We start from the raw sequence: 27,353 nt of genomic DNA, 5'->3' as shown, positions 1-27,353 counted from the left end.
TGCATTGACGATTCTTGAACAAGCTGGTATGGTGGATTGTAAACCAATGAGCACACCACTAGAAGCCAAGACTAAGACTGTAGCAACTGATATATTACTACAAGATCCACAGGTTTTTCGTGGGCTTGTTGGTGCCTTACAATATCTAACACTCACCAGACCTGATATTTCATACAGTGTTAATTTTGTCTCCCAATTCATGCATGCTCCAACTTCAAAATGGTTCATCGTATCTTAAGATATATCAAAGGCACAATTGATATTGGTTTAAACTTCACTTCCCATTCTACATTTGATCTTTGTGCCTTCTTTGATGCAGATTGGGCAGGTTGCTCTACAACACGACGCTCCACAACCGGATACTGCACATTTCTTGGCAGCAATCTCATTTCATGGTGTGCCAAGAAACAACCCATTGTCTCTCGTTCCAACACTGAAGCCGAATACAAAGCTATGGCGCACACAACGGCAGAGCTTACATGGCTCACCTTCATCCTACAAGATCTTCACATCTCACATACTTCTCCGCCTATCCTCTACTATGATAATCTTAGTGCGTTGCACATGACTGTCAACCCTGTGTTTCATGCTCGTAGCAAACACATTGAGCTGGATTACCATTTTGTACGGGAACGTGTTGCCCTTGGACTTCTCATTACTCAACACATCTCCACTCATGACCAAATAGCTGACATCTTCACAAAACCTATGTCAAAAACTGCACTGGCTTACTTCAAGAACAAACTATGCCTCCGACCCCGACCTAGTTTGAGGGAGGATATTAATGGTAACAAAACAGAAACAGAAAGAGACGTTGAGACATTGGTTGATTATAGAAACAAATCAACTGCATCAACAAGGAAAGTTACGTTGGAGGACAAGACAGAAACAGAAAGAGACGTTGGCTGATTATGAAAGTAAATCAGCTGAGAATTAGGCTATTTAATGTATCCAATTTAAGCAACTTGTATTGCTATATAATAACCAGCAGCCCCTGCAGAATGTATTGCTATATATTCACGTTGTTTTATTAAGAAACAGAGAAACCTTTTTATATACCTATCCTCTGCAATTTTTCTCTCTTCGTAGTGTTGTTGGGTTTTTCTTACTAAAATCTTGTTGACGGTACCAATAATTTAGTAATCAGAGCTTTTTTTTTCTTCCTCTTACCTCTCTTGTTGATTTCATGATTTCTTCGTAGAAATTGTTATTTTAAACAGCGACAAGCTATAAATGTTGTGTTTTTCAATCATGATATATACAAACTATATTATTTCACCAATTATTTTTTATATTTTGTTATTCCATGAATAGTTTTATTTTTAAAAAGGTGCTAACAAGGAAAAATAGCCTTTTGAATGTTAACATTTTATCAAAACAACTAAAAAAATTGGATTTGATCTAACTATTTATATAATTAATTAAATAAATTTATATATTATTTTAATCATTTTAGGATATATTTGCCCCTTTGGCATGGGTAACACATGGTGTGAGTAAGCAAAGGTTATGGGGTCGAGTTTTGGAGTGACTTGTCGTATGTCACGACTTTTTCATTAAAGAAAAAGGGTGGAAAAATTATCAAAACAACTAAAAAAATTGAAGTTGGTTTAATTGTTTATATATATAAATAAACACATTAATATATTATTTTAATCGTCTTAGGACTTCTTTGATCCATAGCTCGCTTGCTTAATGCCTAATATAAAGAGGTGAAGGTCACAGTTTGAGTGTTGGGTGACTTATTATTTCACATAAGTTTTTTTTTCTCAAAAAAAAAAAAAAAGGGGGGTGGAAAATGTAGACCTAGATGCCGGGGCCTATCTTAGGCCCATACTCCTGGGATTTTTTTTGTAATAAGGTTTTTTTTTTTTAATATTAAGATTTTATTAAATATTATTATTTAGTATTGAGTTGATTATAAATAAAAAAATAAAAAAAAAATTTAAACTAATGAAATCCAGTCATAGTTTAAGCGAGTTGACTAAATTAATCATTTATTCTCCAGGTTTGATAATTTTAGTATCAAATGATCTTATTTTCGTAGAAGATTTGTTTTTAAAGAAAGCATGAAACAACCAAGATACTTATTAGCCCATTAACTAGTAACCAAATACCCTATAAGGCCATTAAAAAACCATGAAAAGATCCAAATTCAATCCAAAGCGTTTAAAATTTTATTGGGTAGATATAGACATGAGTTGTTATTAAATCCACCGAAGTATAATTCAATCCAAAGCGCTTAAATGATTTGGTTTTAAAATAACTACAAATAAAGTTTTAAAGATTTACAATTTTACTATAAATAGGTTGTTTTTATTCGGTTTCCTTTAGAATGAAAATAGATATTTTTTCAAGGGGGTAAGATTTAAGGGTTTATCATGTTCTTCAGCCAAATTTAAGGACAGAAGGTGACGCTTTCTCACGTGGACTGACCAAATTTGGACATGTGCTTTCTCCAAATGTCGACGACTACTTTACTTGTTGCACGAACTTACTTTTGGAGGGTTAGAATAGCATACAAGGATATAAAGGTGCTATAAAATAGAATAAAACAAAATAAAAAAAGGAAGAAAAATGGAAAAACAAAGGAGAAATTAGCGCACAAATTTCTAGAAAGAAAATAGTAACCACCACTACAATACCAAACAATGCAAATGGGCACATCAATTTTATTTTATTTTATTTATTTTTGGAATGATTGGTCTCCATATTTAATCTACCAATTTGAAAATGAAAACTGAATCTCAGGATATTTTTTTAAAAAAAATTATAAAGAACTAAAACAAGAAAAAAAAGAACATAAATGCATAAATAAAAAACAAAAATTCAGTTTCCACTTTCATGGCTATTACTTAGTTTATTGCTAGAATCAAACATACCAAAATGGATCCAAAAGCATGAACACAGAGAGAGGGTTCCAATGGTAAAAGAAAAAGGAGATATTATCAAGTAAATCAAGAGTTGTCCTCTTCTCTCTCACATCAAGATCCCTACTCAAAGAGCAAATTCATTTTATTGATGCTATGTTTGGGGGAGGGGTAGTTCTGATTAGGAAATTTTTAAACAGCTACTTGTGACTTCAGCTAAAAAGAAAAAAAACCTGTGGTAACTTCTTTTCTCTATTGCTGCGCTTACTACTCAGATTCAGAGTCTGACAGCGGCATCTGGTAAGCACCTTGTGGTTCACTATCAGTTATGGAAGGAGGTCGATCTTTCTTTGCTGCGTGTTTTTCTCTATCTCTCCGCCTTGCTCTAGTTTCATCCTAGAGACATTCACATTAAGAATTTTCTCAAAGTGCTTTAGACAGAAAGACTGGACACTAGAATCAAAGGGTAGGATACAAAGGTGAAGTATAAGCAAACAGCAATAACATATGCATCACATAGAGTTGAAGCAACTAAATGGATAGTTGAAAGGATAAATCAAGAATAAGACAGAATTACAACAATGAAAACAGTTCAAGTTCTATTTGGAAATAAGATTCAAAGGATTAACAATTATACAAAGAATGAATATTGTTAGCAACTTGCTAGGATTAACAAGCATAACTTTTGCCCGTGCTAGCAAAAATTGCTGGAGATAACTATCATATTCTGCATATTCAATGGCATGATACAAACAAAAAAGATTTACTTCATTTCATCCTCTTTCTCGTTGTGCATAGATAAGGCATCCATATCTAAACAATGTAGGGTAAATTGGTGCATGTCACAAATGGATAGGCAATAACATACAATAATGTTTTATAAATGGGTCATCTACAATATAATGGTATATGAATATGGTCATGTTATAGTAACAAAATTATAAGGTTTAGATGGGTTTTCTTGCCGATTAACCCCCTTGCCATTTGCAATATTAAGGTTGTGCTTGTGTAAATTTTTTCAAATTTTCATAAAAATTATCTAAGAAATAGAAGCATACACTAACTGGAAATGAAAAATATGTTGTTAGAAAAATGTGTTTTTTTAAATTCTTTTAGAAAGTTGAAAAACAACAGAATGGTTGTATTTCAAATTCTCTATTATAAAAATAAAAACCTTGTTTGGTTCACCTAATATTTTATGATCATTCCTTTTAATATTTTCAATTTAAGCCAAACAAGGCCCTTGCTTTCAATTTTGGAAGATTTGTATTAGGTGAATATGTTTCCTTAATCTTTCACCAAAACAAATCATTTTAGAGTATATAAGAAAACTAGAGATGGAAACAAAAACACAATTTTCTAAAAGTAACCACAGCCTGAGATTTTCTATCAATAGTTGCACTCATGTATCCAATTTGACCAAACATCGACTTGACAAAGTAGACCTTTCTTGACTAGGTTGACTATCATAATCTCAACCAATTAGTCCAGCTTTGACAATCTTTGACTACGTTTGACCATTAGGCTAAAACTACTTAATCCCCCCCTGCACTACTCTGCCTCTGCCATCCACAACCCCCTTCACTGCCTCTTCCATCTCCACCAGCACCACCACAAATACCATTACCAACGATCAAAGTTGATTGTAAATTGTGCAGGTAGCACAATAGTGTTGGTTGAGGAGGTGGTGGTGCAAAAAAGATTTATAAAATGCTCAAACTATAATTAAATGAGAGAATTAGTGGCACCACTTCATAACACAATCTTTCCAAGGTACAACCACAATGTGTTGAGAAGTGGGTGATATCACTGGTTACTCGAGTAGTTACAAACTCAAGTATTGCAAAATGTATCGATGGAGGCAGTGATAATGGAAGAAAAAATGGACGTCACAGTGGAGGAGATTGGTGCTGGTGATTTGGTGGTTATGCTATAGGTGATTGTAGTAGTATGATAATGTGGTGGCAGCATTGTGGTAGGAGGTTGAGGGGCAGTGGTGGTATTTTGGTGGATCATAATTCTAAAGGTAGGAGTGTTGATAGTCGGGCAAGTGATTGAAACGTTAGAAATAATGGTGGTGGCAGTAGTTAAATGAAAAATTGATTAAAGCAAGGTGGTAAATATTTAACAAAACTTCAATGAACAGGGTCAGGGTGGTCAACTAAGTTTAAATTTTGGTCAAACGGACGATCATAAACAACTTTTATACAACTTGCATGGCACATGCTTCATAATTGTATCGATTAGTTTTTTTTAAATGACATCATTTAAGTAAAAAAATAATATAGCAATTCAATTCAATTCAATGAAAATAAAATAAAATCAATACTAATCCGATAACAATAAAAAGTCCTTATATCTTCTGTGGCTAGGGAGATTGAAATGTTATATCCTCAACATAGGAATATATAAAAAGGTTTCTTTGAATTGATATTCTGCTACTTTAACAATAATTATCTTCAGCGAAGCCATTTTCAGTTTTACAACAGTGGATTACTCAAGTTTCATGAGTTTCTAATGTTATGAAAGGTTTTTCTATTTATCAAAACTCTTTTCTTGTTTCTATACTAAGAAGACACACTTCTTATCTTCACAAAAATACCCTCTTCCCATTTTTTCAATATTTTTCTATTCTCTACATGTGCAAAATAATTAATCTATGAATCTATGAAAAAATCAAACTAATAAAAAAAGAGTATCTTGTACTTTTATCATGATTTATAGGATAAGCCAGCATATTATGGTTGCTTAGTAATCAAATAGACCGATTGTTTCCTCCTTCCATCAAATTCAAATTATCATTTCATAACTTCAAGTTTTTTAAGTAAAAGCATATAAATGAACTGAACAAGCGAAAAATTAATTGTTAAAAAGAAATAGAGAATAATATCGTCCAAACTATAAAATTTTTTAAAAAACAAACAAACTAAATAAAAAGAGGACTACGGCAATTAATCACAACATTCTCTAACCAATAACCAATGATATTTAATTTGAGACACAAGTTGCTTCAATATGAGATGCACTCGTGGGGTGGGGTGCGTCATCATGTGCAAAATTAATTTTTGTAAAACTCACCAAATCAGTTTTGGGTGGTGTCTTTTCTTTCTCTTAAACTAGAATCGTTGCACATAAAAGGACAGCACAACAAATAGAACAGGATAGTATCTAGATCAATTATTTAATTGTAGTTTTACTTAGACTTATATAATGAATTGTTTATCTTAGGTGAAACAAACTTTTAAAGGTGACAGAATTATTGGTACTTTTTAATAAAAATTCATATATCTATAAAGGAGTAACCTGACATTATATATTGTAACATGCAGTCAATAGTATTATTTTTGTCAATTATTTATCTTTTAATTCATCTTTGGGTTGGAAAGAGTGGAGATCAAAAGCTAGTCTGATAGAGTAATAATCCATGTTAGATTTTTGGGTGAAGTGAGCTGTTTTAAGTTTCTATGAAAAACTTTTAACAAATCTTTAAGCTGTTTGAATTATTGCATACAAGTATTATATGTGAAATAAACATGTCAAGATAAAAAAAAGTGAGTAACATTGAAGTGAAAAATACCAATCCATATAGAATATTTAGGCTGGGAACTTTCTCCCCAACTTCCATATCTTTTATTAGCATTTTATAAAGCATATGCATGCAGGAACATAAACTAGATACTTATGCTTTGCCCATATAATACCAACTATTGTGGAGTAAGTAAAACGAAAATCGAGATACCAGCAATAAGGTCATTGTAGTCAATTAAAGTTTTTAAGGGATTTGTGTTTTTTATATGAAATTATGGATTGTTGTAATGTTAGGTTGATTGATGAGTGATGACAATGAAAAGGAATATTAACGAGCGGAGTGAGGGACATAGGTACCATTTAAAAAATGAACGGGACCATAGAGGTGAGACGTTAAGATTAACCTTACCCATCTTGGACCCACCCATACCTAACTATTCATGCACCTACTTGCAATTGCACATGTCATGGAAAACATGTACACACACAAGCTGACTAGCATTCACATGCAGACACTTTTACTGTCATCACTTACCTTCACATTTGACTGGCTTAGCTGACTTGCTTGAGTAGGATGAGTTGATTGGCTCCTAATCAACCATATGGTACCAAACGACATCAAGGCTCCCAAAAGTAATATTGGGCCGATTCTTGGATCCCCTAGATAATCATAAATTCTGCTAATATTGTTGTAGATCCTCTGCTTGATTCCTATGCTTTTGGAAAAGATGCTTTGGGCACCTCTTGACCAGATAGGCTCTGAATCCTCAGGAACAAGAGCAGGAGTTTTTGATCTCTGCATTGCAAATGGATAAATGTGTGAGCAATTGAATTGAATGTTTTAAAAAGAAGCATCTACTAATGTTCCAGAAGAACGTTTTCACATCCAAATATCACCACTAAACCATGTAGAGGCTTCATGAAACATTGGTTGCACATATATAATAATAAGGCAAGGGGTCAACTCACACCCCTTCGTGAAGTGCTCAATCCCAATGTAGGATCAAGCTAAAGTTAAAAGGGGTCTGGTTTCTGTACAGTGCCAGATTAACTTTACCAGCAAAAGTTGAAATGCACAAGTTTATTCCATACCATTATACCACTGTATATTACACTAGATATGCAATTTACAGCTACATTTAATAATGGAGATCCCCGCTTTGAAGTGAATGTCACAAATAAGGCTGCTTTACAGCGTTGGCCAAGGCCAAAAATTATGTGGCTTACATAGAAGGGCAGATTCCTGGTCTCACCATCCCTGATTATTTCAGACATCCATAGCATGATCTGTACCAAAAAAAAAACACGGAGAAAAAATGGAAAAGGTGAGTCTACGCAATAATTGCCTGCCATTTGAAACCTTCCCCAATAAAATAGACAGAAATGATTAAATATATGATAAAAAACACCAGGCCCCAGGCCCCCCCAGCCATGGTAAAAGACTTCATATACTCATCAAATCTAAAAAAATATGGAGACTTTATCATTATGTGACTAGAAGATTATTACTTGGGCACACGTTCACAGGATACTACTAGATATCTTTCCTATAACTTTGCATTATCCTTTTCTTGTTCTATATTGTCTTGTTTTCACCAATAATCGATACCCACAAGCGCAATTGCAGAAGTGGATTTCAGGAACATAAAATATTGGACCAAACCAAGGGATGGTGTGAAAACTAACATAATAAGAATTGTTTTCATTCTGAGGTGGAATTCAAGGCTGATTTCTTCATTTCCAAGAAAATTGATACGAGTTTACTAAGAAACTTGTGACGTAACAATTTAAAAGGATTTTTAGTTCAATATTTAAAAGGATCAGAGAGGATTACAGGGAAAGAAATTGAAAAGGGAATGGTACAATACCAAAATTTTATTTGGGGTTTTATAGACACAATATAATATTTTGATGCTCTTTCTGAATATAAATTCTTTACAAGGATATTTTTTACCTTAAAAAAAATAAAAAAGCCACATCATTACATGTGTCTTAGCATGTCTAAAAGGTTTACCTGGCTCACCGTTGTCACAATTTGAATGCAAAGGACCAAGTTAGAAACACGTGCAAAGAACTCTTGGAGCAAAGACATGGTCTTAAATTCTAAACTGAGGGTTTTTGCAAAGATCAAAATATTGAACTAAAGAAGTAATGAAAGTAGCCAACAAACCCTTAGAGAAGTGATATACCTGTGAAATTTCATCTGAGCCATTGTATCTGGCAACAAGTTGTGATGCAGGATCCACGTCCTCATCTTCAAATACATTAAATATATTCTTTGGCTTTGTATCAACCTTGATATCATCCTCAGAAGCATTCCTTTTATAGCGCACAATAAATAACTTAGGTACATCAATCAAATCCCTCCTTGGTCCACACGTATCATAGCTGGTTTCTGAATGAAGGTAATAGGAACAATATTTCTGGATGAAAATCAGAACTGTTAGTGACTTTGAGCCCAAGAATAATGAAAATATTCATTTGTTGTTTGAGTGGTAAGTGACTATCAATATTTATACAATTCTGTGAATCTTTGATCAACAATATATGTAAATGATATGGAGGGTAAGATTATTTTTATAGGGAAGAATAATTTCCATGAGAGGACAGCTAGATTATTTTTATAGGGCAGAATAATTTCTATAAAAGGGCGCTTGAGCCAGTTGTACTACATCTATATTTGAACATTGCATCTCCAAAGATAAAACAAAGAATACATCATTACATGTTGTAATACCACAATATGGAGCCATAACTTGCCAGTTGACCTAACTTGCACACAAAAATGTAGTCTCTTTCCCTTTTTCATGAGAAAGGTCATAAGTCATGTCAGGGTGTTGTTCTCATGGATGATGGGAAAGTAGTAGATTAGGTTTTTCTTAAGCTGCATAGCATGGTCTGGGAGAGACATAGAAGCCTTGAACTGGTCACGACAAGACTCCACCCAAGACTTTTCCCACCTCATAATAAGTCTTAACACTAAAACAACATACGTAAATGGAGGTATCTATACAGGTCCAATGAACATAAATTTGAGATAAAAAATTTCTCAGTAGATAAGCTAACAGATAATTCTACTTTTCCTTTAAAACATTATTGTCAATTTCTTCATTTCTGTATATAAAATCACCACCTAATAACATATACACCGTGGCCCAGATGGGCTGCAAGTAAATAGGGCAGAATTATCACAGAAAATATTCCACAGGATCTAGGTATTAAAATCACAAGATTTAATGACTAATGCATTTGCTTTAAGAAAAAATTATCTACACAACTGCTTTCATTTGCTACCACTTTGTGTCAGCGTTCAACTGAACTAAGTGCAAAATCAACAACATATTTGGAAAAAGAAGATTATGTAACAGAACTCACTTCTTGGGCTTCCCCGTCGAGCCAAGTAAAAGTCAATCGTTTGCCTTTAAATGCACCAGTCAATGCTAATGGTTGCTCTTCATCAGCTTCACTCGATTCACTATCTATTGATAATCGTTCTTGTATCCTGCGCATAATCTATAAACTTATTTTATTCAATTAATTTCCAGAAAAACTGGCAGCATTTCCAATGAAGGAAATATTTTTCATATTAGAATATTAGACAAAAAATGAGTATTTGAAACAAAGCAATATAAAAAGCACATTTTATTATTCTTTTTGCTCCCTCACCCAACCCATTGAGATAAAAAAATCCAAATATTGCAAAACTAGTTCTTAATTAATTGTGTCTGCTCTTCAATGTAAAAATAAATACATTACAGAGCTGAAAAAGAAAAGAGGTCACGGACTTGGGATTGATTCAAAATGTTATAATATATTTAATAATATAAAAAAAATTGGAGACAAATAGAAGAATAGATATGAAAATCCATTACAGATATCATCTGAATTGTAGGATGGCAGTTAAAAGCTTTACAATCCTTTTCTAGCTACATTGATTTTTAGTCCTACTTCCAGTTGATTAATAGAATAATGTGTTGAATAAGTTTTCAGAAAACAATTACAGCTTGAACACAAAAAAGATAAAAAAGTGCTTACTTCACGCATCTTGTTAAGTTCTGGGCCCAGCCTTCCTGCTAGAATAACACAATACCATGATATGTTATCATTTCCAGCACGAGAATGGCCTCGGGCATCACAGCCAAGTTCCATTGATGTTGCACTTCTTAGTTGAGGAAGTTCTGAAATTGCACATGAAAATCACTTTAACTTCTCTGAATATAAAACATTGCTTCAATACCAAGTTGTGTATAAATAGCATTACCGATATTATATGAGAGTTTCAACATCTCACGGCAAGATTGAAATTATGCAAAATTATAATGTTGCTTCATTCTTCCCTTCAAGACTCAAGATAACTTGAACAATGAAGATATCAAGTATGTAAATTGCATTATCAAATTACTTTATCAATACGTTTAGGATTTTAACAAGCCCAAATTTCCACTGGAAAGGAAAAACAATACTCTTGGGAGAACTACAACAATGATAAATTTCAGTTTTATCTCCATTCTAAAATGCATATGAGATCAAAGGACCACTCCACTACTGCATCCATTCACTTAGTTCTCCACTGTTCCCAACATCACTTGACATTCTCACTGGCAACGAAGTTTGATGTTGCCCAATTATGCCTAATCCTCCAGCACTCTCTATTTCTGTTTCATTACTTGCATGTCACACTATCTCCTCTCATGCGTATACTCATAAGAGAACCTTGCATCTACAATTTTAATTATTAGTTTTCAGGGCTTGATGAGTTTAAGCAGGCGAGTGCATCTCATTGATACATGGAATTTAATTTAAGCAGGCGAGTGAATCTCAAAGAGACTACAAGTCATATCATCATAGTTATAAAGCTCATAAATTTGACAATTTTTCAACCTTTACTTGTGTACAGAGCAGTCATGTCAATTTAATATTTAATAATGGAAGCAAAAACCAATCATATAGAACATGATGGATTTCCCCAGCAAAGAATACATAGAAAATATTACAATTTGAAAACCAAAAATATTTTCTAATGTGAGAAGATAAACATTGGCAATAAGAGAAAATCAATGAGCCAACAAATTATTTAAAAAAATTATAAAATCCAATGGTAATGTTAGCGATGACAACTCATTGACTCAAAACACCAATGGTTTATTTTGAAAGTCTAAAACAACTAGTAATAAAAAAATAATGAAAAATACCTTGTTGTTTATTTTTTTCGACAAGAGCTAAAAACTCTGAATTATTGACCATTCCTGCAACACAATATATAATGCTAAGTTAGCTGAATAGAAAACACATCGCAAAGTTCTATGGGAATCAAAACCAAGTATGAAAATCAAAGAAAGACATACCATGGACAACAACAGGTTTCACCCCCGAGTCTTTCACAAAAACAATAGCAGGGGCAGATTCCACCTCAAATCTGTTACCCATGAATATGAATACATCAATGTGCATGTTATGCCAGAAATTAGTGAACAATATAGTGTTTTTCCAGGTTAAACAATCATAGATGCACAGGTGGTATTTGTTAAGAGAAGGTATTAGTTCAATTTGCAAAAGGCCATGCAAGTTACTGAAATTGAATGCACAATTGCAGGCTCCATGGCCAAACAAATAACAGGACAGTGTTTGGGAAAGAAGTAGTCCACATACGCATTCCACCATACAGAGAAATCCTCCTCCCGCCATAACACAAATGCAAAAGAGGTATAAGCCCAATAACTTTTAGCAGTCTGGCGTACAAATGGAGTAGCACGCGCTCCTGTTTTTGAGAAGAAAATGACCTTAACCTAAAATTCACATGCACAAAACCATCAGTACAATTACAAAGTTATCATCAAAGCTATACACACATCAAAGAACGGATATTAAAATTACAAATCAAACTCAAAGTTACTAACATATAGCCATAGAATTGGTTTCTATTTTTATCTTTTTTCTGTTTCCTTTTCTTTTCCCTCTTTCGCTATAAAAATTTGGGATGGAGGGGCTAGCCGCACACCTTCACCAAAGCCAGGTGTTCAAAGGAACCAAGACCAAGGTTACCTCACATCACTTGAGTGATTGAGTGTGTGTTTGGCAAAGCTCAGTCAAGCAATGCGAAAGAATGATGCTCGTTGTCATCAAAGCATTGAACTGCATATGCATTAGTTATTTGATATATAGTGTATCACTCCAATTATGTAGATACCATCAACGAGACAAATATCCTAAAAATAAAATGTTATTTATGCATGCCAAAATGAGCATTTTTTTTACAAACTTGAAGACCGTCAAGTGGAATTAAAAGCAAGCACCGAATAACAGAGAAGATTCTAGATTCTAAACCTGTGGAACAAAATGTGATGGATTCGAGAGAGTAAAAACTTCTGACTCCACAACAACATTGCACCTCTTTTATAAGTACCAAAAATCTCTCTAATCTATTGCAGTATGACAAAACCCATGTTGGTGGTGTTGATAATTGAACCAAATAGTGACTTTTGAAGTCTCTTGTGTTCATATGACTAGGAGTTAATTCCATGATGTTTACTTCTCTAAAAAGATCAAAATCTCAGAAAAATTACATCCCTACATAATTCATACTACGTTAACTTATTTTTTTGGACAATTCCTACATAGTTCATACTCGCTTTGACTGCACACAGTTGGTCCTCAGTCAATAGAGAAAAAAACTTGCATCATGACAATGAAACTAATAAAATAACATGTAGAAGCATAATAATAGCACAAAGAAATATCCAACAAAAAATATGACATCAATTTCGATTATTAATATGACACATAAAAAGATACTCCAAAAGGTAAAATGTTATAAACGAGAATCCAATTCAGATATCACACTAGTGTGCAAAACCTAATTTCCATGTTTCTAAATCTACTTGAGATCTGATTTCACAGTTCATTGCTTGCATATTGAGTTCAGCTCAGTAGAGTCAATTCAATAGTACTTCATATTATCAACCAAAAACATTACAAAATCAACAAGCCAAACTTTACATAAATGAGTTTCTAGCATGAACTAACATGACTATCATATAGGCATTATCAAATTCAGTGATGACATACAGTTGACTCATTCCAAGATACAAATTTTATCAAGAACTTAGAAGTTAGGAGAATGTACAAACATGGAGATAATCATATATTTCATCCCTTTACTCTTTGATATTTCATAGTGAGGACCATCTATATTTTTTCTATTAAGACCATCTGTCCATATCCGTTATTATAAGTGTTATTTTTCCATTAGGAGAATGTACAGACATGGAGATAATCATATATCTCATCCCTTTACTCTTGATATTTCTTAGTGTGGACCATCTGTCCATATCCGTTATTAAAAGTGTTATTTTTCCATTAAAACGTATTATTAAAAGTGTTATCTTTCCTCAATTAATATTATACTATTAGAAAAGGTAATGTATAAAAAATTTCACAAGCTAGTAGCTGCCCTTAAACGTCATCAAAAACCATCAAAATCATTGTTCTCTGATTTAAAAGGTCCAAAAAAGCAATCATTCAAAATATTCAAAGTCTCAAGAATATACACCCATTCTTTTCCTCTTCAACAAGAACCTAAAACCAGTGGACAAGGCTGCAATATCTGAATTAAGCAATAATTTATTGCGTTAATAATGTGTGAGAGGTGTATTGTGCATGATCAAAGGCTTTTGGGTGGTTGAAGAAATTGGTGGTTATGAAGGATAGAGTTCAATGTGATGAGAGAGATTGTGAGGCTAGGGTAATGACAAGAGAGATAGCGAGGCCAACTGCAGAGATGTGAAATAAAGAGCTCAGTAATGACAAAATGCACAGGGAAGTGATGGTGATGAAAGCGGGCGGTCGCTGTGGTGAAGAAAGAGAGGAAGGATGATAACTAGAGGAAAGTGATTTGAGAGAGAGGTTTTTTTATTATTATTATTGGGTGGGGGGGGGGGTTATTCATAATTTTGGTTCTTTATGATGTCTTCATTTAATTTTATAAAAACATTTTATTTGTGAACATTTTATTTAATTCCCTTTAATTTAGTCTTAATTTTATCATGTAACAACAAAAGTAAGACATGCAAACATCATTATTAACAGCAGTTGATGAAGGGACCACATTGTTAATGGATTTCTTTAGAATATAGAATTAGCATCATAAATTAGCCAAACAACATGAGTAAGGCCCGAGTTAAAAAAATATAGAATTAGCAACATAAATTATCATGACAGGCAAGCACGTAAAAAATCACTTCAAGCTTCTTCCTCCATGACAATCTATCATAGAAGCAGCAGAAATTGAGAGATTAATAAATCCTCTGATAAGTTAAAAAACAAAAATATTTCTCGAAAATTTGAAGTCCAAATTACAGACAAGTTTTATCACAATGTCTCAAGAAATGACTAGTTAACTCATTAATTTCAACACAAACTTGACCACCAATCAAAGTTGAAGAGAAGAATCATATAAAATCAAGATGATAACATTGTAAATAATAGATTGAATGATAAAATTAACTTGAAAAATAATTTACCTTGTGGGGGCCACTTTTTGCCAGAAAATTTTGTCCCTGTATTATAATGAAGTTTCATATCATTCAAGCAGTAAAGAGACTAGGAGACAAAAGAAAGATAATATATATGAAACAAGAAAGGAAACATAGTAATGCCTTTTACTTGCATAGAATATAATGATAAAGAGTGATTTCAGCATTATGTATCAATATGGTTAGTAACAATGAAAAATAATTAAGCAACTCAAAAAATCCAGCAGGTTGTCTAAAAGAACTATGCAGAAAGAGCTAGAAGATATATGGTGACAGATAGCTTGTGCAACACATGACCCACAAATTTACTTGAGATGCAATGTTGTGGTCCATTTTGATGACTTTTTCTTCACACAGGTTCTCTCATGTTACAACATGATGCTTTGACTCATGAAAAAAACTTTCTTCAGTCAAAATAATAGAAAGCATGAAAAACAAATTTGTCATTAAAAATGATTATGATAAGCGAGTGCCTTGAATTACCAATGATTCCTTTGAATAGTATAAAATGCGAGGTAAACCCAGCACTTTTGTTGCAAACCAATCAATGACTGCATCAGTGGAGAGATCACCCTCAAACCTAGCATGAAAACCAACTTTAGTACTATGCTATTGTCAAGTCAGTGAAATATTACTTGGAGCTGTATAACACCTTAAGAGATTTTGATATTGCTGGTATCAAATGAAATGCAGAGTCTTAAAGGTTCTAAAATTGACTCCAAAATTTAAAATTTCTCTCCCTTCACTGAACCATCTTTTTTAATTGCTTTTCCTTGCTTTGCACTGTGATTTGTATTTTTTTATATTTTCTCACTTTTTAATTCAATCTCGAATTTTCAACCTACCTAACAAGACAAGCTGATGCTTTGCAGCCTGATGGAAAAGCAACAAGCGAAGGAAGTCCTGTAAGCATTTCCATCAAATTAAAAATAAGAAACAAGTTATACTGAAGCTAAAGTTATTCAGCAAAAGTACATGCAATTTGAGAGGCACGCATCAAATCAAGAATAAGATATTGCCAATAAGTAAATGAAATACTCTGCATAAATGCAAATAATAAAGGTGTCTTGGCATTAAGGATCAAATAAGTTCAGAGATGCAAGAATAAAAAATTTCTGGCATCAAATATTGACTTAATTCCTTTAATTCTTCTGACTAGTACTTTAATGACCAATCTAAGTACTACTCCCTCCATCCCACAATGGGCATACTCCTTTGCTTTTTGTTCTATCCAAAAGATGTGTCCATTATCAAAAAGTCAAATATTAATTCTCTCCCGCATTTCTTCCCTCGCTAAAAATTAAATTCCACACTTTTTCTCCAACCACTTATCTGTTAGGACAGATCTGGAAATAAAAAAAATGATTGGCACAAAATTTATTAGCTATTCTTGGTCAAACAGGACATCTTTCGTGGAAGGGAGAGAATAAAAGACAAGTCTAGCACGGAAGGTAGTAACGAGGTTGCTCTTCAACTCGGCAAGATGCTAAGCATCAACCTATTACAGAAGCATGAGAAATTCACAACATAATCGCCTTCAAGGAAGCTTTTGGCATGGAACAAACAATGTCAACATATGACATAGACAGGGAAGGAACAGAATTTATACAAAAAAGATTGCTAATTTACTATTATGCCCCTAAAATCAAATGCCAGGTTCCTGTCACTAAAATTTCAGCTGTAGAAGCAAATGACTTGTACTCATTTTCTGTCTGCCAATCCAATCCATCTTTATATCAAAGAATAAACTAGCATTTCTAATCATTTTACATTGCATCCATTTAATTGTTCTTTTTTTTTTTTTGGTTCATTGTTTTACATTTTTCAATTAAAGGAGTTGAATAATGACTAAAAGTAACGCTCACCATTCCGAAAGAAAAATTTTCCAGTTGGCTTTCTCTCAGCAAGAGATATTGCAAGTTGAAGCTCACCAAGTTCCAAAATACCAACACCGGCAACACCATCCAACAGACCAGCTGAATGTCAAAGAAGTGAATCATACTAAAATTGATCTCTTAAAAAAAACATTCAAAATAGATAAGAGATGGATCGGTAGGAAAAAGTAAAAGGCAACATAAGTCTTTTAAGATAATGATTGCAATGAAAGTCAATATGGAATTAGATTTTAAAAAAAAACTTAAAAGTTGTCTTAAACTTCTGAGATACCTCAAACCTAGTTTCTTTATCTATTTATAACCATCTAAAACTTTTAAAAATAACCCAACATGATGATGAAGACTCAATTTTTCACTATATTTATTCCCTTTTCTACTTCTTCCAAGTACAGGATAATGCCAAGGGGTTGGTGATTTTTTTCTACCAATTGGCACCCTCCCCTCACCACCACATGGGGATGGTCTACATGGTTCATAACTACTACTACAAGAGGTTTACCTAGCCAACATTTAGATGCAGCTCTACCTAAACTTTTCTGGTTCACTTGTCCGAATATTGCTGAGCAGTTTTTGCTTTGATTAGACACTCAAGTCCACAAACTTTAAACTTCAAAAGAAGTGATGATATCCTATTTACAATGTATTAGAAAGGATGCACACTCTGATATATGACATATTTTAGACTTTTTATCAGGAGGCCAAGAAGTATAAAGCTTATCTTAGTTGCATGGAGCAAACTAGGTCCACATGGTTTTATCATGGCCTTCTAAACAAATATTTAAGATACCACCACATCAGTTAGTGTTTCATTTGGATCCCATGAATGAGAGACATAGAATTGGATTCCATGAACGAGAGGCATGTGAATAACTAATTTATCCATATTATTGAGCTGTTTGATTATTGATAATGAGAAAAAAATCAGAATGACAAGACCAGAATTGGAATAAAATTTCAGAAGAGGTAAATCAAGAATCCAGACAGCTAAGGTTACAAGTCTAGATGAGAGTTCAGGAAGGGAGATACGAAAGGTTCTAAGTACAAATGATAAATCAGAAATGTAAGACATAAAATTCAGCAGGTTATCAACAAACATAAATCTATTTGAAGAAACATATAAATAAATGAGCATAATAAGAGATACAATTACACAAAATGACCAATCAACCCAGATTTTAACTAAAACTTTGATAATTTAGCCAATGAAACACATACTGATATCGATCCATGAAGAAAAGAATTGAGCACATCTCTTGCTCCCAAGTGAATATACCTGAATTGAAATTTCCACGCACAATATTATTAACAATAACTTGGCAAGAATTGATATTAATTAAAATCTAAACCACCTACAAAGGACATGTGGAAGAATCATCTCTCCCCCCCCTCCCATCAATCTTCTTCTTCTTCTTCTTCTTTTATTGTTCCAATTAATTTTATTTATATTTCAGCCATACTTCTGTTTGTGTTGCTTTCCTCTTTCCACACTACATCAAGAATCAAGTAGAAATATTTTTTTTATGAGAAAATAAGTGGAAATAAAAAAAAAATTCCAAATACTATGTGTTGCTAGTTTCCTGTCTTCAAAAGCTGGAAAAGTAATAATACTTGAAAATGATACACATTTTAGAAAATCAATTCCACTTACAAGTTACAGAACAAGGTATCAATTTGACATCAAGATCATCCCATAGCACGGAAAAACTAATCTGCAGAAATAGTATATTAAAATGCTCTAGAAATCAAGCATACCAGAACCAGCCGTGGTTTAGAACTATCAAACATAGGTGCAAACTCTTGAGATGTAAACTCATTAAATGTGTGAAATCCAAGATCTGAAGGAAAGACAAGATTATTCATTCATCAGCCAAGAGTAAAAATCATACACATAGAAACAATCTAGTTACAATAGAAAACAAAACCGAGAAGAAAAGTTTTTACAAAGTGAATTGAAGGTCTGATAACAAAAAGTAGTAGCATACTGACTAACCAAAAGTAGTAGCTTCTAGTAATGGAAGCTCTATGCCTGAAATGCTTTCCCCAGCATATTGCAAGTTAATCTTGTCCATAATATGCTGCAGCCAGGAAAATCTAGTCACTTATGAAAAAACTCATGATCTAGATCAGACAAAGTAGTTGGAGGAATTTAGGGGGAAAAAAAACTGGACATAGTAATTGATGGTGCAAGAGTTAACTACTCACAGCTTGCTCATCAATGCCAAATATGTCATAGTCCCTTTTCCATAAAGGATTCGTCAGCAGCTCATAAGCATATTGGATCTGAGATAACCACATATTAGAAAACAATTCACCAAAAAACATAACAATAACCCATCACATACCAGTAATAAAGTTGCAGAATCAGCATATCAGACAAGAAGAAGAGATATAATTGCTAGAGTTGTAGTAACCTGATTGAGCTCTTGTCATCTAAAAAGACATGCAGAAAGAGATCTTATACATTATGTCATTTTTATTATCTGTCTGTAGCCAACTAGTGGAGAAATCTTGAAAAACTTGATTTTCAACAGGCTCGTTGCTTCTCAAAGCTTAACATGTACCAAAGAACACTTTCCAGTTTATTAATTATATGAATTACAACTGAAACAGTGTACTGAAACTCAAATGAGAATGAGTACTTCTAAACAGTTTGAAAACCTCTGCGAAGTGCATCTCAAAACTTGCGATCACAATTTCCATAATTGTTTTCCCATATTTTCACTCCTCCTCACATTTAAAAACTTTTCCTCGCTGCTTCAGACACTAATCATGGGGAACTAGCCTTTCAAGGATGGTAATACTAACACCTCAACTCAACTTTACCTCTAGATACATCCAACCCACTTGGCAAGTAGAATGATACAGTACTTCATAATTAAAACTTGAAAGGAAAAAAAAACAAGAAATTAGATTACCTTTATAAAATCACTAGTGGCAGGAATTCCCGCTTCTGAATTCCTGAAATTAATTACGATTGATGCTAATTAAATTAAAATAATAATTAAATAAATAATTCATAGAATTGAAAGAATTAATACCATGTAGAAGACATCTTGTCGTATGCTTCTTTCACTTCTTCAACAGAACTATACCGCTTTATCCCCAAAACTACGTTCGTTTACAAAAGAAACAATCAGAAATGCAATTAATAGTATACATATACAAGGAGGACAAAAGTAAATCAATACCATCGTAATGAGAGGCAGGGAAGGATCGAGGAAGGACGACGAGCTGGTAGAAGACGGAGAGGGAAAATAGGAAGACAGGGACGCTGTAGGCTTTGATCTTCGATGCCATTGACGACATCGCTGCTTTCTGATGGCAGGATGCTTCGCCGAACTGCAAACCGTTAAGAAGTGAATAATGGGAAGTGACAGCTAGAAAAAAGAATATACAATACAGATTTTTATATTTGAATAGAACGACGTAGTTGTGATTTTAAAAATTCGAATATGAGTGGGCCTTTGAAAATTAATATTGGGCAAACAAGCCCAAACTTACAAAGCCATAGCACACGGCCCACAATACCATCCAGTGGCAAGAACCACTGCCAGTCCAAAAGCAATTAGCCCAGCCCACTCGAAGCTTTTATAGGCTCAGTTGGATGGTCAAGGACTATGATGTTGATGCCACAAGCCCAAATTGTGAGCCACCATTTGCATGGCATTTTGGTCAAGTAAAATTAACACAAATCGTTCTCTGTCTAGTGCTTTTCTCGTCCTGTATATATATATATATTTTTTTATTTTTTTTTTTAAATAAAAAACTTGAATTCCTTCCCCTGTCACATTCTATTGCTAGACTTTAAAAAATATGGCCACAAAAAGAGTCAAATATTAAGGTGCAAGCTGAAAATTTGGAAAAAAAAATTTGATAAGAAAATAATTTTCTCATAAAATAAATAATATTTTATTAATGATAATAAGATGATAAAAATTATGATGTTTGTTAAGGAGGTAGTAATAATACTAATGATAGTTATAATAACATTTATAATTATGCTAATAACAATGTTAATAATAACAACCGTGATTGTTGTTATAATAATATTGATATTTATTATAGTGATGATAGTGAAGGATTTATGATAGGATAATAATAAAATAACGGTTATATTTGTTTTGAAATAATAATTGTTATCGTGGTGGTGATTAAAGTGTTTATGTGATTGTTTATTGTGAGTTAATTGAAGTATAAGCTTTTTTGTCTTGTGAGATTAAAATTGATATTATTTAAGAATTGTTGGAAAATAATATAAATTATATTTTAAGATTTTATCTAATAATTTAAGTTATTGAATTAAAATGATTATTTTGACATAGTATCAGAGCCTTGATGACCAAACAGTCACGAGTTCGAATCTTATCATCCTTATTTATTTGATAAAAATCAAACAAAAAATAATGTGAGTCTGTGCAAGTTTCAAGCTTCAAAAACTTTTATTTGAGGGGGCGTGTTAGAGAATAATATAAATTATATCTTGAAACCTCATATAATAACTTAAATTATTAGGTTGAAATGGTTTTTTAACGAGAATTGATTATAAATTTTTTTATATTAATTTATCTTACAGTATTTGTTTTTCACAAACAAATAAAAAAAATATTTTCCATAAAACAAACCCTAATGTAAGAAAATAAACTTCAGTTGTTAGACAAAACATCCCTTTATTTATCTCCTACCTCACACAGGATCTCGTATCTTTTCCCTTTTGTATCATGGCTTGCGCCTGCCCCCGTGCACACATCCCTCCGTGCCTAATTTTTGTGCATTAATAAGCTCCTTTCGAGGATTGAAGAAGCATGTGCTTGATTGGGATTAAAATAATTTGTGGTTAAATTTTTTTTGTTTATAAATATATTTAAATGATTATTTATTTATTTTTTATACCAACACATTAAAACGATCTTAAAATATAAAAAAAAATTATTTTAAAAAAAAAAAAAACATAATTTTTGAAAACATGGTCCCAAACACTACTCTCTATTACATGAAGGAAAAACGAAAGGAGAAAAGTCCTGATTTTTGGTTAGGTAAATGGTTATATGTTGAAAAATCTAAGATTCTAATACTAGTATATAGGGCTAAATTTCCATGAAATAATTAACTAGTTACCATAACTATAGCTTATTTCCAAATGCCAAGCAAACTACATACAAAAAGGAAATGCACTAAGCCTACATATTATTGCCAAAATGATCTCAAGAATACCTTAACCCATGCTTAGTGTTTCTCCAATTCACCATTAATGATCCAGCTAGCTAATACTCAGCTTGCCAATTTCAAGATATGTTACAGGTACTGACCTCCCTTGCAAATGATGGTCAGATAATTAGAGTTTTGTTTGGGTGTAATAATAGTTGTTTTTTAAAGTATTTTTTATTATAAAATTCATTAAAATACTATATTTTTTATATCAGCAAATCAAAATGACATGAAAATATAAAAATATTAATTTAATGTAAAGAAAAAAATAAAATAAATTTTTTTTCAAAATATATTTGAAACACAAAAACAAACATGAATATACTAACCCTTAATCCAAAATCCATGCATGGATACTTAAATATGATCAAGCTATCTCAATTCAATGAACGGAAATATCACAAGACATACATGACCTTTGAATAAATCAAGACAGATAAGATCATAGATGCAAATGGGGTCAAGCAGAGAAGCTCATTAGATAAAAATAAAATAAAAATAGCAGCCCCTAATTCGAATTTATCGAGTCCAAAACATGATCATAAGCAACTAAATCCAGTGAATCGTATAGAAGATCAAATACTCAGAAGCTTACAGTGTAATTTTCAACATAATATTATTGATGTTTAGTTTTATACTGAAATTACATATTCTTGCAAGAAAAGATTACAATAATCAAAATATTTATAGAAAAAATATTTATATTAATTTACAAGCATGATTGTAGGCTTAGTCGTTACTGCTGTAAATCATTAACAGATTTTTTTCAGGCTATTGCTGCAATTACTTGCAGATTTCATGCATCTCCAGGTTTCTTGGATCTTCCTTAATAAACCGTACAGTACATTAATTGGAGATGTCCGGATCGTAATCTTTGAATTAACCAAGACAAAGATACGATAATTTAATCAAATGTTGATTCAGGTAATTGTAAAAGAACAAGTGCTTGACCAGAAGCTTCGACCCAGTGAGATGAGAAGAACAATAAATAAAAATCAAAGTTGTCTACTAAATAAAAGGCAAGGACCATGTCTCTCACGAGATTTTTCACGTGTAAGCATGTCTTCGATGTACAATACAAGTTTTTGATTTTACTTACAATTTTATGCAAAAACAAAACTATTGCAAACAACAATTGGGACAAAAACCTGGTCCATTGTTCTGATAATGGTGTAAGAATCCAAGATTAGTTTAGTAGAGCATTGTCTCCTAGTTATCTACCTCATTTTCGGTATGGAAATTTTGTTCAAAGAGAGGCCACAGGGACCTACGCACGCAACATCCATTGGATAAGGGTTATGATATTTTATTTTCTAGGGTTTGGCCAGCTATAATATTCCCATTAATTGGCTATTATATGATTGTGTTCTTTGGTGGGTCATATTAGCATAGAAATTATCAAGTATAGTAGCTTGATATTGGTCAGCAGAGAAAAAAAATAAAAAAAAATCAAGCACAGTAGTGACAGACCCATTGCTCAAAATTTGCTCGCCAGTTACTGAGAAAAGAAACTTTTCAAAAGCATGCACTAGCTAGTTTAATTGGTAATCGATTTATTTGACCAAATGATGAGGCCTAAAACCCAACTTAGACCTAAAATGAATCTAGTGAAGAGGAAATCTCTGTGTTATATGATTAAGGATTCCATAAAATGGTTTTTTAAAAAGTTCTATGGTCATCCTAGGATGTTCATTCTAAAAGCATCTTCAATGGGAGTGTTAAATAGAAAATTAAATATTAAAAAATAATATTTTAGTTTTTATATGTTTATTTTGCACACTTCAAAGAAATTGCTAAACAAAATGTTAAAATATCTTCTCTCCCATAAATATTATTCCTATATATCTTTTAAAAACATCAAAACTAATAAAGTGGGGCTAGTAAAAAATAAACCAATTAAATATAGCCACTTAAAAAAAATAACATCAAATTTATTAAAAAATAATAAAACACTTGTTTCTTCCACTCCAATATAATTAGCTTTTCAAATGTTTTTTTTTATTTGAGTAGATATAGTAAGAAAAACTATATTTATACTATTTAAAATACTATTTTATCAATTTAATTTTTTAAAATAGTATTTTTTATTGAAGATGCTATAATGATAGGCGGGTGGGCTACTCATGTTATTATATATGGCATAGAAATTATCAAGTATAGTAGCTTGATATTGGTCAGCAGAAAAAAAAAAAAGAAAATCAAGCACAGGAGTGACAGACCGATTACTCAAAATTTGCTCGCCAGTTACTGAGAAAAGAAACTTTTCAAAAGCATGCACTAGCTAGTTTAATTGCTAATCGATTTATTTGACCATATGATGGAGGCCTAAAACCCAACTTAGACCTAAAGTGAATCTAGTTAAGTGGAAATCTCTGTATTATATGATTAAAGATTCGATAAAATGTTTTTTTTTTTTTTAAAGTTCTATAGTCCTCAACAATCCTAGGATATGTTCATTCTAAAAGTATTTTCAATGAATGTATTAAATAAAAAACTAAATATTAAAAAAATAATTATTTATACTTTTTAAAAAACTACTTTATCAATTTAGCTTTTCAAAATAAGATTTTTCATTAAAAATGCTCTAATGATACACAGGTAGGCTACTTAACTTATTATATATGGTTTTAAGGGTGTGTTTGAGGTGTGATAACAATTGTTTTTTTAAATATTTTTATATAGAAATACATTAAAATAATATAATTTTATTATTTTTTAAAAATCAATTTTAATATTAACACAACAAATCGATATGAAAACATAAAAAAAATTAAATTATTATTATTAATATTATCAGAAAGGAAGGCTCTATATATCAGGAGATGTGCGGTCATCCTAGGAGTTGACTCGAGAGTCTCTTTCTTCACTTGACGAAAAATATGTTTATATATATATATATATATATATATATATATATATATATATTTTTATATTTTTTTTCCCGTGTCATGTTGTTTGTTCAACAGATATATTTACAATGATGAAAAGTTACAACCTTCGGCGGTAAAGAGTCACAATCTTTGACGGTAAAGAGTTATGATGTAACTTTAACTTTTCATCCTTATCTCTTACATTACCTTATTAATATAAATAATAATAACATGGAATCATTAGTGATCCAAATTCAATTTTTTTTTCTTCCCTATGAAAAATATAATTCGACATATGAGAAAATTAATTTAAAGAAAAATGATACAAGAATGTTTTTGAAATTTAAAAATTCTTAAATTAATATAAATTATATCAACTAATTATTAAACACAACTAAGAAATCAACTTAACATAAGGATCAACTAATAGGCTGACCCGAGTTAATAATTATTATTTTTAAAAAAATTAATTAAAATTTTAACTAGATTAACCAAATTAAATCAAATCAATTTTAATTGATATTTTTTACATTACATCTTTAATTGACTATTTTTTACATTCAACTTTAATCGATTTTTTTTTCATTCAACTCAAATCAACTTTAATGGACTTCTTTTGACATTCAACCTTAAATAAAGGATGGATCAATCTGATCCTGAATCAACCGAATATATTGTGCTCAACAACACTAATTAAAACAAGCTAGGTGGGCACTTGAGGTCTTGACCCAACGATTGAAGGGACTTGTTCTCTTCCTCTGCATCTTGGGTTCAAACCTCACCGTGCACGCCTGTCACCCCCGCGGTGTCTTACATGTTTATTGGGTTTGCAGGATGTTCAATGAGCCATGGGATTAGTCATGGTGCGCACAAGCTGGCCCGGACACCCACGTAAATTAAAAAAAAAAAAAAACAAGCTAGGTGGACTCATGGTATAGAAAGTTATAGTTTTTTTTAATCAAAATAGTTCAAAATATAGTGGACCTCCTAATGGATTAATAGAAAAGAGATTGTCAGCGACTAATAAATGGGATTGGCGTAGCTATAAGCCATCTGGCTCAGTTCTTTATTCCATCTTCTAAAGCTTGGAGTTTACAGCAATGGAGCGTAGATTCCTCAGGATTGATGGAGTGATAGGGACCAGGTACAGAACCCATTAGAATAAACCTTCCTGCAAAGCGATACGGGAGGAGCACGAGGCAAGCACATGTGGGATTATGCTTTGTTTTACTAATTTAATCAGAGTTAATTCTGTGCTGGGTTTTAAGAAGTCACGTTCCATGGCAATTTTTTTTGAGTTTTGAGCATTCTTGACGACATAGCCAGCTTGCAAATCCTAAATTGTCCCCTTTTTTATTCAATATTGTTGATAAACTAAACTATATATACTTACTGGGAACATCCACTGAAAAGTGGAACTATATAGAGTTGAACACTTCAATTATTTATTAATATTCAAATGCATGCCAAAAATTAGCAATATATATACATGACTGGAGGTTGATTTACCTAGTAATATCATATATGTAATTAATTTGACTGTTTTATTTATTTATACTAAATCAGGAAAAACTAGGAGTACAATATCAAATCTGGGAAATAATTTGTAAGCCCCATTAAATTGTCCTTATTTTATTGTTGTTTTTTTTTAATTTCTATATAAAAAGCAATATTACTTATTTTTTTTATTTAATTCTAATTGCATAGAAAATAGTTTTAAAAATTATGAACTTTAATTTTTCTTATGCTTAATCTTTGAGATTTTTAATCATTAAAATTAATTAAAAAATTGATCACATTTAATTTCTATTAAATTTTCAAAACATATAGGGGTGTGCCCCTTTCTCTCTCTTTATTTATAGAAGATATTCACTCACATACAAATAATGTAAATCATTGGATAAACAAGTAAATGTTTTGATTTATATTGAATTGATTTTTTTAGTATTTTCTAATGGTTTTAATATGCTAATATTAAAAAATTAAAAAAATCTAAAACAAAACTATTTTAATATATTTACAAATAAAAATTATTTTAAAAAAATACCCTACACCGAATTTTTATGTCAAAATATTGTGTGTGGTGCCGTCTTATAAACAATAATATCAGGCGTGAGGCCATATGCAACATGCATTCAAAGGGCAGACAATGGATAACATCATAGTTTCCTCCCCATATTGTAAAATATTGTTCAAGAAAACACGCATGGAATGCAGCATCCCAAGTATCAAAAAGACTTTGGTTCCATTTTTACTTCTTTTTTTTTTCCCGATAAGGAATCAAAATTGCCGACCAGTTGTCTAGGTTGTTGATAACTCACATAAATGTTGGTGCAGGGAATGACGTGGCAGAAAGAGAGAGGAATCACAGCTCGGTCGTGTGTGGGGGCCTAGTTGCATGTTCTTGGGAGGTCTGGACCACGCTTCACTCTCTTTATAAGGTGCTCCCTTAGC

The 27,353-nt window shown here is 32.1% G+C and overlaps 1 protein-coding gene across 1 annotated transcript; it reads right to left on the bottom strand.

Moving 5' to 3' along the window:
• Positions 1-2,815: 2,815 nt before the first annotated feature.
• Positions 2,816-20,211, bottom strand: LOC118029678 (uncharacterized). The gene is made up of 20 exons (XM_035033578.2): positions 20,013-20,211; positions 19,863-19,932; positions 19,740-19,782; positions 19,027-19,104; positions 18,815-18,899; positions 18,577-18,659; positions 18,040-18,097; positions 16,795-16,905; positions 15,775-15,832; positions 15,413-15,509; positions 14,918-14,953; positions 12,048-12,184; positions 11,744-11,814; positions 11,591-11,644; positions 10,434-10,576; positions 9,774-9,911; positions 8,588-8,821; positions 7,626-7,685; positions 6,934-7,194; positions 2,816-3,266 (listed from the first exon to the last, which is right to left on the bottom strand). Exons 1-20 carry the CDS (start codon positions 20,128-20,130, stop codon positions 3,138-3,140), a joined length of 2,064 nt encoding a protein of 687 aa, XP_034889469.1. The 5' UTR covers positions 20,131-20,211; the 3' UTR covers positions 2,816-3,137.
• Between the last annotated feature and the right edge of the window lie 7,142 nt (positions 20,212-27,353).

Source organism: Populus alba, chromosome 17 (assembly GCF_005239225.2).
Source record: "Populus alba chromosome 17, ASM523922v2, whole genome shotgun sequence".
NCBI classification, from domain to species: domain Eukaryota; kingdom Viridiplantae; phylum Streptophyta; class Magnoliopsida; order Malpighiales; family Salicaceae; genus Populus; species Populus alba.
The sequence above is the reverse complement of the archived record's forward strand: the minus strand, read 5'-3'. Positions and strand labels throughout refer to the sequence as shown.

Excerpts from the sequence above, each read along its gene's own strand:
- LOC118029678 (XM_035033578.2), bottom strand. The coding sequence starts at position 20,130 with ATGTCGTCAATGGCATCGAAGATCAAAGCCTACAGCGTCCCTGTCTTC. Across the intron at positions 18,098-18,576 it reads CTAAACCACGGCTGGTTCTG|GTATATTCACTTGGGAGCAA; the intron begins GTATGCTTGATT and ends ATTTCAATTCAG. Across the intron at positions 9,912-10,433 it reads AACTTAACAAGATGCGTGAA|ATTATGCGCAGGATACAAGA; the intron begins GTAAGCACTTTT and ends ATAAGTTTATAG.